General features: G+C 41.2%; 1 protein-coding gene across 1 annotated transcript; it reads right to left on the bottom strand.

Annotated features, from left to right (window-relative positions):
• Nucleotides 1-7,478: 7,478 nt before the first annotated feature.
• LOC115680316 (protein CURLY FLAG LEAF 1) lies at nt 7,479-9,559 on the bottom strand. Its single transcript, XM_030604125.2, has 2 exons — nt 9,179-9,559; nt 7,479-8,046 (listed from the first exon to the last, which is right to left on the bottom strand). Exons 1-2 carry the CDS (start codon nt 9,431-9,433, stop codon nt 7,696-7,698), a joined length of 606 nt encoding a protein of 201 aa, XP_030459985.1. The 5' UTR covers nt 9,434-9,559; the 3' UTR covers nt 7,479-7,695.
• Nucleotides 9,560-17,053: the final 7,494 nt, after the last annotated feature.

Here is a 17,053-nt window from a genome sequence, read left to right as displayed (position 1 = left end):
TGCAGTTTTGTCTACGGCTATAGAACTTGCTTGCAGATGCATAATTCTATTAAGCGACGCACTTTTTCAAAACCATATGCAAGTGATGCAGTCGAATGCACTCCAACCCAACAGGGACCGTGGCTAGAAATTCGGACAAGGACAGACATTACTCACGCGACGAACCACAAGTGGCCCGGAAATGAAGTTGTAATGCCTACTTTCTCTGCGTTCGCAAAGGACCAGAGTTACTACTTCTGTCCAGAAATTCAAATGGATGTTCTTTGTCTCAAGGCGAAGTAAATACACAATTTTCTGCTTCGGGAGTTCATGGCTGGTTATGCAATATGCACCTCAAATCAATGACACAAGCAAAGCCGCGTAACCCAAACTTAGGTGGACGAAAGGCAAAAGCTCAGCCCAAGGTCTCCTCCTATTTTCTGGGCTTTAATGGGCTTACCCTTGATGGAATGCACAATCAATGGGAAAGCCCAATGCAACATTCTTCTGTTTGTCTGCAAAAGAGACAAAAAAAGTGAAAATTTACTAAAATGCACGCACCACAGGGTTTATGTACCAAAACCCATCTAAACCATCAATCCCATGTCAAATTTGATGGATGATGATACTGTCGTGTCTGAACTTGGATGGATGCACCCGGTGCATGTGAACCGAAGCTTGGTGCTGGGATTAAACATTGATAATGGTTGAAACTTGAGCTTGAACCTGATCTTTCTCTAATGTCTATCAGTGAGAAAAGATGAGAGTCGCCGGACAGCGAATATTTAGGACTTTGGACTAGGGAGGAATGTTCATAACCAGACCGATTGACCTCGCAAACAACACGCAAAAACAGAGCACTCACTTTATCTGACAGAGACTCAGAACGAGTGCTGTCAAAAGCATTAAGTTTATAGGTTAATAATCCTCTCATGTCTGCATTTTCAGAGGTCATTAATTATAATCTTGCCCGGCATAAGAAAACGAAAATCAGGCCTGATCGACACTGCCCCCAGAAAGTACTGCCTTTTGAAACCCGTTAAATCCCCAGAGGAAAGAAGAAAAACCTGACCCTGTCACTGGTTTCGCAATACTTACTAAAGATCACAGTGCGAGAAAGAAAGTGCACTGCCAATGTATCGTGAGTTTTAAGATGCTGAAGACAAAGATGCAAATTGGGAAGGAAAGACAAGCGAATAAGGACGAGGGAACAGACACAGAGCACAGAGATTCCTCTCCATCAGGGAACGGCCCTCCATGAATATATGATCAAAGAGAAACAAAAATTTAGGAAAGCAAAGTGGCGCATCTTATCAGTCGATTTTTGTCATTGACCAAACTGATTTGAAAGGAAAGACAGAGAAAGGACGAGGTCTAGGAAAACAGGAAACTTAGGGAGAATATTTTGCAGAAAACGCCCCATTGTATTATCTAAAACTCATTCGTGATAATTCAAGTCAATTAACAAAAAAGGATGTGACTTGCACTGAATCATTAAGAAAAGGATAAGCCCCTTTTCTTCTGTCTTATCTTTAGTTTTGGAAAAGAGAAATGATTGGAGCTATCATGTAGAGAACCATCAAAATACGTTTTTTTTACATGGAAACGTATGCGCCAGAGAGGAGAAAAGGAAAAGGGGAACTGACAAGGTAGTCCCAAGCTGCACTGCTGCACACTTTCCATCAGTCTCTTTCCGAAGCAGGGGACTGCACGGATTCCCTCCTTTGTGCCAACCCACCATGGTAAAAAGGTTTTGTTCTTTTTAAAACGAAGACAAAAGTCAGGAAAAGAGGGGAAGGAGGTGGGCGAGGAGGAGGAGGAGGAGGAGGGGTTCTTTATGTCATGTTTCTTTCGACCCCTATTCTCTTCCTTTTAGTTTGCATTTTGTAGCTGTTCATCTCTCTCTATCTCTCGCTCTGTCTGGGTGTCTGACAAATAGAATCTTTAAGAACAGAGGCCCTCTTTCTCCTCGGACAAAGCAACTGCAACATCTCTCTCTCTCTACCCTCTTTTTGCTCTGATACAACGGAAGGAGAGCACCATGCAATGCATCAATCGTCGGATAGTTAAAGTGTTGGGGGCAAAAGAACCGTTCAGTTTGGCTCGGTTCAAAAGGGCTTCATGGATATTTAACTAATAAACCAAATGGCCTAATACCTAAAAAAAATCCCAATTTTAAGTTCAACTTCAATTATATTTTAAAAATTTTTTGTCCCGTGAAAAACCTCCAACTTTAGGATCAGTCACTATTTTGCCCTAAACTTTTTTGTTCCATAATAGACCCTCGACTTTAGGTCCAATGATCTAGCCTAAACTTATTTTGTCTAATAAAAACCACAATTTTTTACTTGAGTCCCAAAATTTCTTTTGACAATCGAGAGCTCCCGAGCGCGAGCTCTCCGACTTCGAGAGATAGAAGACACTTGAGCACAAGAGATTGATTAATGCGCGCAAAATCGAAGATCCCTAAGCGAGATGAAAGGAAGACTCTTTTAAAAGTAAGAGCAATTGAAGAAGGCCAACCCTAACTGTTTTAGTTTTTTTCCTACATTTCAAATCCAAGAAGACGTCGTTTGGATTGACGTGGAAATTCATCTCCAAAAGAAATCTTCTTAAATTTGAAATTCGGGGAAAAACTAGAGTAATGACGAGGAAATGCCTCATTACTAAGAGCGATTTTGGGCGGGGTGTTAACAGGGGTAGATATGGGACTCAAGTAAAGTTAGTGATTTTTTACCAAACAAAAAAAGTTTAGGGTAGAAGTTGGATTAGACCTAAAGCCGGTGATTATGAGGAAAAAAATAAGGATAGAATTGGGACTGGATCAAAAGTTCAAGGTTTGTTATGAGACGAAAAACAGTTTATGATATAATTGAGACTATAGCTAAAATTGAGGGTTTTTTTTAGGGCATTAGGCCTAAATTAAATAGAACCGCGGCTTCCATGTTTTATTCATTTCTAACATGAAAACTGGGAAACTGTGAAACCCAGTCACACACCAACCAGAAGTGCCCTTGTAGCTTGGAAAAAACTTACCTCCATGCCATCGGTGTGTATTCGGTCTTTCTCAAGCCGATCAGTCGGACACTCCATTGATACTCTTAATTCATTAAGACTAAATTGGAAAAATCAAAAAGTTTAGGACTGATGACATCCGTGCAATAGGTTTATTACTGATCGGGTAATATTCCCCCAAAAAAGTGACATACATATCGAGAAAAAAACAATGTTGGCGGAAACACTTTGTTGCACAAGTAGTGTTGATTCAATACATATCCAATTCAGTACCTAACTACTTATTCCCTCGTGCAGACACATGTACGGATCTTAAGATCACTTGTGTAATAAAAAATTCCACGTCAAATGCATAGTATAACTTGGGGTGTCAAAATCGAACTGCAACCCAAACCGAACCGAAAATTTCATGTATTTTCGGTTCGATTCACAGTGCAATTCGGGTGATGGAAAAGTAACCTTTTTTGCCGGTTTAGGTTTTGTTGGTTCGATTCCATTCATAACCTAAACCGAACCGCCGAAACATAATATCCTACGTTCATGGCTTAACTCCGAATTTAAATTCTCAAACCCTAAATTGAGAAGCCCTCTTGTCTCCTTCGAATTGCTCCTTCTCGTCCCCTTCGTTGCAGTCCCATGAAATCCACCACTGATTAAGAAGCCCTAGGTAAGTATAACACAGCCTTCGCAATTTCAGGTCTAGGACCAGGGATTTGGTTCGCCGAGGCAGGGAAGTGGCCATGACTGAGAGAATTGTTGGGGTTTTGAGCTTCTTGAGCTAGATTCTAATGATTGCTCCCTTGAATTGAGGAACCATAGTAATAATCCAACGATTGCGACTCTAGAGGCGGCGGACTTTGTAGTTTGGTCTAGCGAAAGAGACCATAAATGAAGTTAGAGAATTAGTGTGGTATGAAACAGTTAATATATTTAAGTTGGCACATAACTCATTAGCTTAAACTTTTGAGTGAAAGTGAATTGCCTAAAAGGAGAGAGAAAAAGGACATCTTCCGTCATAGTCAGAGTTGAACGAATACCATCTCCAGGTCACAGTCACCAAGATCAAAGGGACAACACATAGGGAAGCATAACAAGAAAGCGGTCCCTTACCTTGTGACCTCTATTTCCAACCTGCAAACGATCCAAAGGTAGCAAAATTCCTTGTCAGGTAAATTTTGACCTGCATGAAAGGCGCACTCGACAAAAGGGCTTTACAAGCAGCATTGCCCTTCTTCACTCGCGTGATATTGTTGGGTCGGCTTTCACCCGTTGTCCAAGATTCTCCACTGCTGCCTCCCGAGAGTTCGGGCCATGTCTCAGTCTGGCACTAATAGAAGTTGCTTACTCTCCTAGTAGCGAAGGAAAAGGGCTAATCATTGTAGGTATAAGGGTAGATTCCCAAAACCAATTTATTATTATTACTTCTTTTTTCCGCCAAGAAGTTTAACAACTTCATCAGTTCGAACCTTCACTGGATCAATCATTTTTTGGGGAAAGAGATGCCAGATATTTTCCAGGAATAGGTGGACTCCATATTTCAAAAGGTTGGCCTAGAGCCAAGTATCGACATGATATGTTGACGGGCTCGGACTTAGACTACCTCTTGACAATCTCCCTGAGTGAAGTTATCAGACTTTTGCCGCGCACTCCTAACATAACCCTCTTACCAATTTTGCTCAATTTGTAATTCAACTTATTGGGTCAAAATCATAGGTAGCGTTGACCAAGGTACATGAGCTGCGAATCAACGAACTAAAGGGTTGCATAATCTTAAAAGCATCTGTTGCATATGCTTTGGAACCTTATAATTCGTGTAAACTTGATTGACATCACCCCATCAAGCATGATTACCTCCTTATAAGGCGGGGGAAAATCGTGCATGATTGACTTCATACTTCACACGGCTCGAGCTCGATTGGGAAGAAGTGACTTGTGAACAAAAGCTTTCGACTCCACAAAAAAAATAGATAATGCCGGTGACTTTCCATTAAATGACAGAGCATATATTAAATCTAATAAGAGTCTTTGTTAGTTAGCAACATGTGAATGTAAGCACATGATACGTTGCACAACAAGTGGAAATGTCTCTCTTGATTTTCTAAAATTCTTGACAGTTGATCAATCATGGTTTGCAGGCCGATGACAGTGGGAGCATTTATTAAGGTCTTGAAAGAGATATTTAGCAGAGACAGTGCATTGATGATGTTACGAGGTTATCTCATTAAATGATTTTGTGCGGTGTGATCAATATTATTGGTGTTAATTTCCACTTGGAGTTGACTTTTTATGCGTTCACGCGGTCTGGTTTTTGGCTGTTTATTGCGAGTTGATTTTCATCTGTTTGTTGTGGCTGAACAATAAGCAATTTGCATGACTTGGTCTAGGAATCCTCCCCGAGTACGTGTTAATGCCGTCCTTTTTGTTTTGAGGGTTTGCTTTGTTGTTGTTGGGTTGCACAGGTGAAGGTCCTCTATCTCGAATGGTATTTTCTCGTGGTATCTCGATACATTTCAATCGTTGATAAAGATCTCATTAAATTATTGAAACACCAAGGCGGACACTATACGGATAGAAGATTGGTTCCTAATTGTGGAATATGGATCTTGTACCCGTATGTGGTCTTGTGTACGAAATATCGTAACACACATTGTATGACTCTGTCTATATCAACACTCCACGAACCTTAACTCTTTCTCTCTCTCTGAGGAGTCATCACTTCGGATCTATACCTTATGTTGTCATCGTCGTCACCGCCATCCCCCATTCCTTTTCCAAGAGACATGGAGTTCATCGCTTTCAAATCTATTCCCTTGTGGAAAAATGGAGCATTTATCGGCAGCGTAAAAAAATTCTACACAAATTGAATTAAAGATTAAAATTACCCACTTTAGGGGCTTGTGGTGACTTTTGTTCTTGTTTGATTGAACAAAAGGAACACACTAAACATTTAGAAATAGTTCGAGACCACATTGAATGAATTAAAAGTCTAATGACGACATCGCAAATTAGCCGAGATTTAGAAATCATTAGTGTCATTTTCCCAAATTATATTACATCGTTACTCTTTCTTTACTCTTTCTTTACATCGTTCTTGTTATCCTTGATCCATTTTACCAGAAACTTAGTAGGTTTAGGGAGTACGCACTTGTTACGTTTGTATTGTCCACGAGCCAAGACATAAAAGCTTAACAGTCATTTTGACAATCAAATTTTGCTTATGCCTATCCTCTAATACATGTTCGATGAAGATGCTGAAATGAATAAAGTCTAATTAGTTCACCTACCAGGATAAAAATTAACATGATTATGGTTGCAACTTTCTTGGCCCCTGTCTTGGTAAAGAACAATTTTTCGATAATGAGGAAGCCTATTGCGTAGATCTAAAACGGGTAATATCACGATCAATTAGAATCGAGTCAAATCTGAAGAGGCTTTTACATGCTTCAAGAGTATCATGCCACTCGTGCGAATAAATGAATAAAAAGGACCCAAAATCATAATTTTCATTGTTTTCCTTAAAAGTATAAATCTACGATATTTCGTGCTTGGTTATTGGTTGGGCTAACGGGCGACCTAACAATTTTGCAACAATCTAGAATCTCTTCCAAATATGTGATTGCATGTACTTAAATCATGCGAGAAATCAAATTATTGCCAAAATGCGTATTATATTGCTTCACTAATTTCAAAATTCCATCGCAAAGCACAGCCATTCAATAGAAAAAACATCGCAGACTTATTCATCTTCGAGCTGTTCAACCAATCACGACACAGAACGACACGTGAACTTGGAATCAACGCTTGCCAAGGAGATAGATACAATGTAGGCTGCAGCTCTTCTTCGCAAAGGACTTGGTCACAGAGAGAGAGAGAGAGAGAGAGAGAGAGAGAGAGAGAGAGAGAGAGAGAGAGAGATTCTACATTTTCCTGTCTCCAGCTCAGTCTCGACGAGACAAAAGAGAAAAGAAAAAAAAACACCACGAAAGATTACGAATCGCACATAGCTTCAAATTCTAGCTCCTCTGTCATTCACAGAGGCACCACAAATTGACCGAGGAGGGTGCCCGTGAATGCGATGACCTGGATTTCGATGCCGCTGCAAGCTTCTCAAGTATACCCAGAAGAAAGAATTATGGAACAGCAAGCATTACAAGAGAAAGAAAAACGGAAAATGAACTCTGTCCGAAGGACAAACGAGGAAAGAGAATAATAAATGCGGGCGACATATATTTGAGAAACCGAGGAAAATGAGGGGCACCAACTCCGCTCCACGTCGCAATCATTACGGACAACACTTTGACCCTTCGCTGGCTGTTCTTATCAGAACTCTCACTCTCTCTCTCTTCTCTCTCTCTATCTCTCTCTCTCTCTGGAATGCCTCCAATGGTCCTCCCTAGATAAACTCCACACGTAGAGTAGAGTTTAAAGTAAACAAGGAAAACGAGAAAGGAGATGAACTGAGAATCACTAGAACGCAACAGGACTGCAAGGAATAGGGGAGTAGTAATAAAAAACTTGCAACACTCGTCTCACTTTTCATCAATCCGCACCAAAACCTCTTTCGGACCAGAGGGTTTGTGAGGGATGGAACAAAAGGGCAATCTAGAAAAAGGAAGAACGTGGAAGAAACAAAGGAGCAAGATAAAAGGAAGAATCACCAAAGGGCGAAGCGTAAAACGGATGACAGGAGATGGGAACAAATCAAGGAGAGCCCGAGACGTTGTCGGACCGGTCGAAGTGCAGGAGCTGGCCGCCGCACTTGGGGCAATCCTCCACTTGCTTCGGCACCATGAAGTACATTAGGCAGATCTTGCAGCCGGCCACGACCAGGACGTGGTCCTTCTCGACCCGTTGTTGCTGATCCCTCGCCGCCGTCGTCCTTGATGTTGTGGAAGGCGAGGACTCCGACGACGATTCCTCGCTATCGTAGGAGCTCTCGTCCGTCGAATAGAAGCCCCCATTGTCATCGTCTTCGTCGACATCCGGCTTTACCCTCGGGTCTTCTTTCGCTTTCGTCCCATTTCTCCAGTCAATGTAGTATATCTCTCCCGTCTGGAAAACATATATATTTCGCACATTTCAGTCGGGAAAATCAATGTCAATTAGTTGTGAAACTCAACATAAATTATTCTGATACGGACCCAGAAGAATGTTCCTTCTACTGGAGAAAAGTATAACAAGGTCAAGCACAGGAATCATAGTTTGATGATGAGATACCCCAGTCCGAAGATATGTATATGCACATATCATTCAGACTATACATCAAGAAACATTACTCAGATCCAGACCCAGTAAAAGAAACTTTACAATACAAGAGAAGTACGCAAGACCGTAGGGGCAAGTCAATACATTCTTCAAGATTCTTGGACTATCCTTTGGAAAGCGAGGACGATGAGTAAAGCTGCAATTGTAAGAAGTAATCACGACAGACAATATTTTTGAGCTAGACCCAGAAAAACATATCCGTTTCTTCCTCGAAAAATCGCGACAAACGCCGCAGCTGACGAGACGAACCCCATACCTTTTTTATCATACTGTGATCCCAGGAAGTCTCAAAGTTAAAACCCTTTTTTTTTCCCTGCCCATTATTCTGCTAATCAAGTGGCGATTCGCAGACGGTCAAAGCTACGAGTTTTCTTTTTCAGCGGGCCTTTGGGGGAAGGGCAAAAGAGGGGTCAGATTCAACGAAAGCAAAGGGGAGAAAAAAGGCAGGCGAAAGACTCGACCATTTCTAGGGTTACATGTCCTACTCCTGAACCCTAGTTCTGTTCTGGTTCCTGGGAGCAGCATCATACGTGGTGTGGAGAGCGAATCAACGAGCGCAATAAATGCATGCAGGGCACGCATCGGGAAAGCCCACCACCACGGAACAACGGGGAAGCGGGAAGGCACGACCCAGGAACAGGGAAGCGCGAGATCTGGAACACTGGCTTTCGCATTTATGAAAAGCTGTAAGAGGAAAGGGACTGAAACAAGACAAACTGATAAAAACCAAAAGTTCTCTCCTTTATTGATACCCAGATCAGGCGAAATTCCAAAGACCGCAAAGAACACAAGAAAAGCAAGAAATATAACCTAGGAGCAATCAATGAAGAGGAGAGAGAGAGAGAGAGAGAGAGAGAAAAGCGCGAAGGTAAAGACCGAGTCTTTAAGGGGGGGAGAGAGAGGAAGCGAGAGACGATACCGCTAGATCGAGGCATTGCTCCCAATGGTAAGGGAGGGAAATATGGGAGTTGAGCTCGAGGGCGGCGTCGCCGTGGCGGTGATGATGGGCCGACGGGGCTAGATCGTCGGAGCTGGAGGAGCGGCCGATGCCGTCGCCGGAGGAGGACGCGGAGGCGGAGGCGCCGTGTCGGTGGCGGCGGTTGAGGGAGCAGTTCTGGAGGGACTTCTCGAGGGAGGCGGTGATCGCGGCCATGTTGTTTGGAGCTCTCATCATCGCCTCCTATCCAGAGAGATTGGTGGTGGTGGTGGTGGTGGCGGCGGTGGCGGAAGAGATTCGCTAAGCTTAGAATTAGGGGATTTATATCCTCCCAAAGAGCGCAGAGAAAGAGAGAGAGAGAGAGAGAGAGAGAGAGAGAGAGAGAGAGAGAGAGAGAGAGAGAGTGTGTGTGGGTGTGTGTGTGTTGAGGAGTGGAGATTGGGGAATTATATTGGAACAGAATCTTGGGTATATAAAAAAGGGATGAAGGAAGAAATGGGTTAGAGAGAGAGATTTGAAGGAAATTTGTGAAATGAAAACAGAATTTGTTAATTTTTTTGTTTCATTTTTACCGATGGGTAGTTTTTCTAGTGGATTAATACCGCGAAAAAACCACATACTTGTACATCTGTGATAAATTTACATTCCGTTAACATCCGTTAAATTTTACCGTCAAATTGTTGAGCTTGATGAAACTTGACGGTTGACGGGTATACTAATTTGAGGTTTTATTCTCAATTTATCATAGGTGTATCAATTTATGATTTTCTAGTGATGAAAAAATTAGTTTGAGATAAATTGGTCGCGGGCATACCGATTTGAGGTTTTTTATGATCAAAAAAATAATTTATGATAAATTTGTCTGAGTGTACCAATTTGAGGTTTTTCGTGATATTAACCCACTAGAAATTTGGGTCATTTGTTAATTTCTTTATTTTCTTTTTTGCTAATGGGTGGTTTTCTAATATATGTACTTTTAAAAAGGATTTTGGGTAATTCAGAGAATCTGTGGACACAATTCTTCTTGCTTTCAAAAATAAAATAAAATAAACAAAAGGAGTGTTCGTCACGCTCGGCCGTGAAACGGCGCGTGTGGAATCCCGGGGGAAGAAACCTGAGTGGGGCCCCCAGAGCTGGGGAGCAGCGTGCTCTGCTCTTCAGATATTCCCCCGGTGATATCGTACGCGCACCCGCGGGCGCGTGTGGTCACGCCCGGGGCTAATTTCGTATTAACCCCCTTGTTTATTTTCCCCTGGGGATAATTAGTTAATAAAAAAATTTCATTAACGAGCGTCTCGGTGAAGCTTGCTAAGCAACTAATCGAGGAAAATTGTATGGTCCGCGCTCTGATCAATTATTCGTGCGGTCCATCAGAATCTCGAAAATCGACCCTTTCTAAATAAGACATATTTAATCAAGCATCTCAAGAAATTTGTTAATCATGTCTTTAAATAAAAATTAAAAAAAAGGGTAGATTGCTATGGTAAAAGTGAAAGCGAGAAGCAGCAGATGTGGTTCGAGAAAACGCGCACGCGATTACCGAAGAGAATGCCGGAACTTTCTCTTGCAGTTTTTGGGGGGGTTCATTTTGAAAGCTCCGGTGCTTCAAGAAACGTGGCACCATCATTTTCACCCTGCATTTTTTGCTTCCGACCGTCCGGAAGCTTAATTGAAAAAATAAAATAAAATGATTTTGCATTATTCTTTTCATAAATATATTCGATCGACGTTTTCAAATCTAAGTTTTCTCTCGGAAAGTAGTACTTGTACCTTGCATGTGGTTCCGAAAATTGCAGCCATAACTATGATCCGCGCTACACCGTGATTGATCCGGCTTAGGTGTTGGAGCCGGGTATTACCGATATTTGATGTAGTGCCTCGGTACGAAATGCTCTGGTTAGAGATGCAAGCGAATCAAGCTACTCGGGAGCTACTCGAATTTGACCTGTGAATTGCTCAAAAAATTGGCTCGGGGTCCGGTGTCAAGTTCAAGTAGTTTTGAGTAATTAATCCAGTTGAACTTGAGCTTTAAAATACTTAACTTGAGTAGCTCGTAAGCTTGATCGAGCGGCCGTATTTTCACATGGTTTGAGTATATACTTATATATGTATACATATGTGTTTGTATATATAAATTGTCGATTACATTGTATTTTCAGTATTCGAGCCTGAGTTAGGCTAAAGCTCAAAATCGAATCAGGCCCAAATCGAGCTTATCGAGGACTCGATCGAGTCAAGCTCGACGCTTGAAAGTCAAAGATCGAGTTGAGTATCGAGTCTTAACTTCGAAGCGGAATCTAGCTTAAGTATCGATTCGACTCGACTCGACTCGACTCGGTTATAGGCCCTCGAGTCTCGTGAAAGAGTACGAATTGGGTCGGTAATTCTAAGAATTTTTAGTTTACACGCTCTTCTACCCCGCGTACGATTCTTAAAAAAAAAATTTCACACTTTTACATCCAAATTCTCATATCCCTTGGTTTGGCTACTTCTCCGGACATAGCATAAAACTGAAACAAAGAAGGAGGGAAACGGACAAGAGATTCATCGTTTGGATTGTGGAAATAGAAAGTCCTTTTGTCCTTTCGATTTTTCGCTTTCTTCCAAGGATGGGGAGGAAGAAAGCGCGGGGAAGCATGTGGGTTGTGCGGTTTGCCAGAACAAGAAGCGAAGGAAAAAAAAAACCATGAAAAAGAACGATGGGAAGGAAACCCCAGACGAGAATGTGCGAACGCAGCAGCAAAAACATCGACACGCACGCGCCCACGCATTGCCCAGACCACATCGTCGTTACGATCTTAACACGACTGTTTTGCGGTAATGTCGGATTGGGATGCCGCGTGAAATTTTTGAAGCTGAGCTTGGGGGGGGTGATTAGGATCACTGCTTTGTGTGGGGCTTGTGGAATCTCCACTGTGCAACCGTTGCCAGTCCCACTGACACCATCTTTGCCCTGCATTGCCTCTCTCTCTCTCTCTCTCTCTCTCTCTCTCTCTCTCTCTCTAGTACTGTAATATTCCTTGCGGACTGCTGCTCTGTCGATTGGGGTTCACATTGGACAGTCTACAATGCATTCATGTCCCTTCGACCTTTCTTGTTTGGGGGGATAATTGCGCAAATGGCCATAAAGTTCGGCCCAATATCCAATACCGTCCCTGAACTTAAAATTTATTCGATGTGATCTATGAACTTTATTTCGATGCTCAATGCCGTTCATAAACTTTTAATTTTATTCAATTTGGTCCATGAACTTGTAGTACATGTTCAATGCGGTCCATGAACCATATGATACTGTTCAATGTTGTCCTTGAACATGGATTAATGAAAGAACAATAGTGAACATTTACGTATAGTTCAGGAATTAAATTAAATATGTACCAAAAGTTTAGGAACCACATTAAGCAAGTTAAAAGTTCAGGAAAAATATTGTACATTAAGCTAAAATTCATGGACCACATTACATATTGGTTCAAAGTTCATAAACCATTTGTGTCATATTTTCCCTTCTTCTTTTTCCAATTCAGCTTGGCTAGGTTTAGTTAGCAAAAGCAATGGAGATATGAATGTAGTTAGTTAATCACCTGTATATATTGTATTAGCTGGTGAATCTTGTCAATACAAAAGGGCATACATGGTATTCATTGATATGATTAAATTGCATTACTTATTGTCCTTTTGCCAATCATCGTTTTCGTTCACAAAAATAATTTGTTGCTTAAAAAAGTTTGAAACACATGGGGGGGATGTTTGGGCGGGTTTTCCAATTCATTCCCTTTGCACACGCAGCGATGAGAAATTGGAAATTATTTTAATGGAGGACTTTTGAAAGGAACATCCTCCGCTCACCTGGCGTGCTTCTTGGGAGAGCTGTTTATTCCCATGGGCTCGCCTTTTTATAACCTTCCTCATTGAAATTTTTTAATCATCTTTTTTAAGTTAAGTATTCTTGCATTAACGAGATAAACCCATTTTCTTAGCATTAATCCATGTGAATTCTTAATATGGTTTGTTGACAAAATCCGCATCGTTGGCAAGGTTGGAGAAACGCGCTACTTGTTTTGAAATAGAGAGTAGCGTAGAAACTTGGGAAGAAAACCCTTTTTTTTAAGGGTAGGTGAATGTTACGACTTAGATGCAAGTACGAGTTATGGGAGGAAAATTTGCAAGAACATATCTTTGCATATATAGGCCAAGTTTCGCATCTTTTGTACCTCATCTTCGAATGGTATTGATCAACAGTCACCAACCTCGACTTCATTTGTGCACTAGGATTTATCATAAAAAATTTCATTAATTGCTGAACGTTTTGTTATGACTCTCTCGTATGAGTAAACTTTTATGGTCACGAAAAGAGGTCAAAAGGGAATCATCGTTCGGGTGGAAAAAGGGAGAAAAATTTAAAATTCTTATGAGGATAAGGGAATCAACACTCGGGGTAGGATTTTATGCCAAAAAGAAAAAAATCCTCGAAAACACACCTTTCGATCACCTTCATTACAAGCAGGTGTTCAATAGTTTGAAAACATAAGCTTTACATTTCTTATCCTCAGCAAGTACAAAGTTTAATCTAACTTTTGCGATTGATGATATTTATTCTCATGTTTTCGCATGTAGGGCTTTGTAACCGGATCGGTTCCACCCAGGAATTGGACCGGATTGTCCTGAAAACCGCTTTGGTTCCCAATTATGAGTGAAGAACCACCCAAAAACCGAACAGAATTTAGAATCGGTTTCATAAAGCCTAAAATCCTATTTTTTCTCTTGACATCTTCTTCTCTCTATCTCTCTTTTTCTCCGTTCTCTAACCTCACTAGACATTTCAAGACACACACACTCTCTCTCTCTCTCTCTCTCTCTCTCTCTCTCTCTCTCTCTCTCTCTCTCTCTCTCTCTCTCTCTCTCTCAACTTACCCTCCTCCTTGCGCAGTCATGGCTCACCTCCATTCATCTTTTACTTTGAACCGTTTTGTTTTTCATATTATTTTACAATAAAAAATGAAACGAAAAAGGTACAAAAGAAAAACAGGTTCTTGGATAAACCCTGAAATTGGATCGAAAAAACTAAGTAAGTTTTAGGACAAACAGGGTAAGTTTCAAATTTCAAAAACCGAATACTCATTTTACCCTAAAACCGATCATCATCCCTAGTCGCATGGCATAACAATAATTTCAAGTCTTGGAACTATTTGCGACAGTGGACAGTTGGGCTTGGGCCGCTGTGAAAGACAAGAATATCTGAATATGGGGATGCCCACCGGATTGGAACATGACAAGAGGACCTGCAAAACTTGAGTTGGCAAAATAGAAGGTAAATTTGAGTGAGTTGTTCTATTTGATGTTGACTCGTCCACAGATCAGATTCTGCACCTTGCTAGGAGACATTCCAATTATGTTTCTCTTATTAAAAAAGAAATTAGGCAGCCAAAAAAAGCCAAATAACTTTTTGCCCCTTTTGCTTTGCCATGAATGTTTCATTTTTTTAGGCTCAAGGGCTTAAATTGTTTGTTATGTAGAGTTCGGCACTGTTTTATGTTAAATTAGCTTAGATTTTATCGTCCTAAATGCAACTTTTAAGGAAGTCTGGTAATACTTCCACGTGAATTTTCTAATCAAGCCTGGTACTTCTAAACTGTTTAATCAAGTTCTTCTAATTTTACAAATTTTCTAATCAAATCATTCTGAGGCCAAATCCAGCTAACATGACATTCGGATCACGATAGGCATAAAATTTTTCCAACATAGATGTCCATTTGGGTATCCACATTGGCTAAATCTAATTTGCATCATACATTGGTGTTGTTCACGTAGGCTAAATTTTTCTACGGTGGTGTCCACATTTACTAAATTTTATTCGCATAATATCCTAGCGTTATAACACGGCCACATTAGCTAAATTTGGACAGAATTCGTGTAAGAGGGATTTGATTAGAAAGTTTATGAAAGTAGAATAACTTAGTTAGACAAATTAAAAGCACAGGGACTTAGATTAGAAAACACGTGAATGTACAAGGATAAAGGTAGAATGTGTTCAACATTTGGTGAATGATATCCTGCTAAGTACACAGCAAACCCAAAAAAAGTCATGGAGAGTAACGAAAGAAACATGAATTAGCATGCTTTTTTCTCCTTTTTGCTTCCGGAATTCGCAACAATTTATTCGGTGGCCAAGTTGGACTTGGACCACATCAAAATGTAGTGGGGGGTAGAATATATAGGTTTTCCATTAATTATTTTTGTTCATTTTTTTGGTGGAACTTTTGTTGTAAGTGGCAAGTGTGGTTATGCTCCTATTAGTTGTCTTGTTTGAAGGTGACTTGTATCAACTGTCGGTCTGTTCAATGGGAGGAACATGAGTGACTTTGATACTTGTTAAGGAAAAGATGCAAGTCATAGGAAAAAAAAAAGCCATAGAGGTGTAGCAAGTGCTGAAAATGTGCAATGAAACTCTAAATATAACAATATGTGATGATTGCATAACGGGTCTTATTAACAAAAGTATACTTATGATACTAGTAAGATCAGAAAAGAAAAATAAGTAACAAGAATGGTTATTCATACGTATTGATGCAGATCTGTATAATTGAAAAGAACTTGGTTTTCAACACACATTAACAACTGTAATCACCCCTCGGGGTTGGCATAGTTGATTGGGACGTGATGGAAGCGAAAATCATTTGTTCTCATCTCAACAGCTACATGCAAACTACGCTAGTTTAGGATTATATGCGGGATATTTCATGGGCCTACAGGTAGCGAGTTTCCACACCCGTGCCTCTGGTCGACTTAAAATAAAAAATAAAAAATATGCAATGAGTATGAGTAGCTACAGCATAGGTACCGAATGGGCGAAATTGTTAATGAGAGGCAACAAAGTAATTTTGCCTGGCTTTAATTTTGACTTATAACCTCAGTTGGCTAAACGCAAACCCCTATTTCAGTAAAAGTTCGATTATGAGACCTTACCAATTGTCATTGTTGCGAAGAACGATACCGAACTTTGAGTGAATGCACGCGCTTGCCATATCGATTATGAAGAATCCCTAGAGGAGGAACGATAGAAGACAAAGCCCGGCATGAGAGATAAGAGCCGGTCTCATTAGCCAAGGAGACTGCCCGTAAATCACCTAGGGCTCCATCACTCCTTGCTTCCTCTAGCACTCGGAAGCCTGCTCGAGCTCTACCCGAGCTCGTGAGCTTTTCGACATCGCCGAGACCCCTCGAGAGACTGCAGGCAAGTCATCCTTGGCTACAAAACAAGACTCTTGATCCTCATGTAGGGCCTTCCTTCTAGTTCTCTCGCTTCCAGATGCAACCCGTGTGTCTTGCATTCTATCCGGTCCGACGCATAATGCAACGACCTTAGAGCCCCTATATATATAGCCGGGATGATAAGCGGGAAGCATTGCCCCACTAGGCCGAATCCCTCGCAAAGTAAACGGGCATGACTATGCGTCAACATACGTACCAATTTGCATGATCCTTACGACATTGTTCTTAGTATGGAACATATTCGGGTCGTGGTCGATGCTGAAAAAGAACATTTTGGTACGCACTTGATGTGGAAAGCTCATAGATGTGTCTCGACTCTTTGCCATTTCCAAAGGTAATGGACTTTGGGGCTTGCAAAGAGGGGATTTAGTCACATCATCCGTTACGATTCTTTCCATCTTTGCAACTTTCATGATCTCAATATTCTAATTCTCCTATCAACTCGTAGCCACGTTTACACGTACCCCCGGGTCGCGAATAGTGAAAGTCAACCTCTCTTGGTGACCTCGCGATTCAAGTAAGCTGAAAAGCACATCCGATTCGGCTTCGCAAGTAGTCAAAGCCACGTGTCCATTGGGATCTATGGTG

This window comes from Syzygium oleosum, unplaced genomic scaffold (assembly GCF_021117445.2).
Source record: "Syzygium oleosum isolate NSW1041296 unplaced genomic scaffold, Sole_v2.1 Sole_v2.06, whole genome shotgun sequence".
NCBI lineage: Eukaryota > Viridiplantae > Streptophyta > Magnoliopsida > Myrtales > Myrtaceae > Syzygium > Syzygium oleosum.
This window is presented reverse-complemented; position numbering and strand designations above follow the sequence as displayed.

Excerpts from the sequence above, each read along its gene's own strand:
- LOC115680316 (XM_030604125.2), bottom strand. The coding sequence starts at position 9,433 with ATGATGAGAGCTCCAAACAACATGGCCGCGATCACCGCCTCCCTCGAG. Across the intron at positions 8,047-9,178 it reads AGCAATGCCTCGATCTAGCG|ACGGGAGAGATATACTACAT; the intron begins GTATCGTCTCTC and ends TATGTTTTCCAG.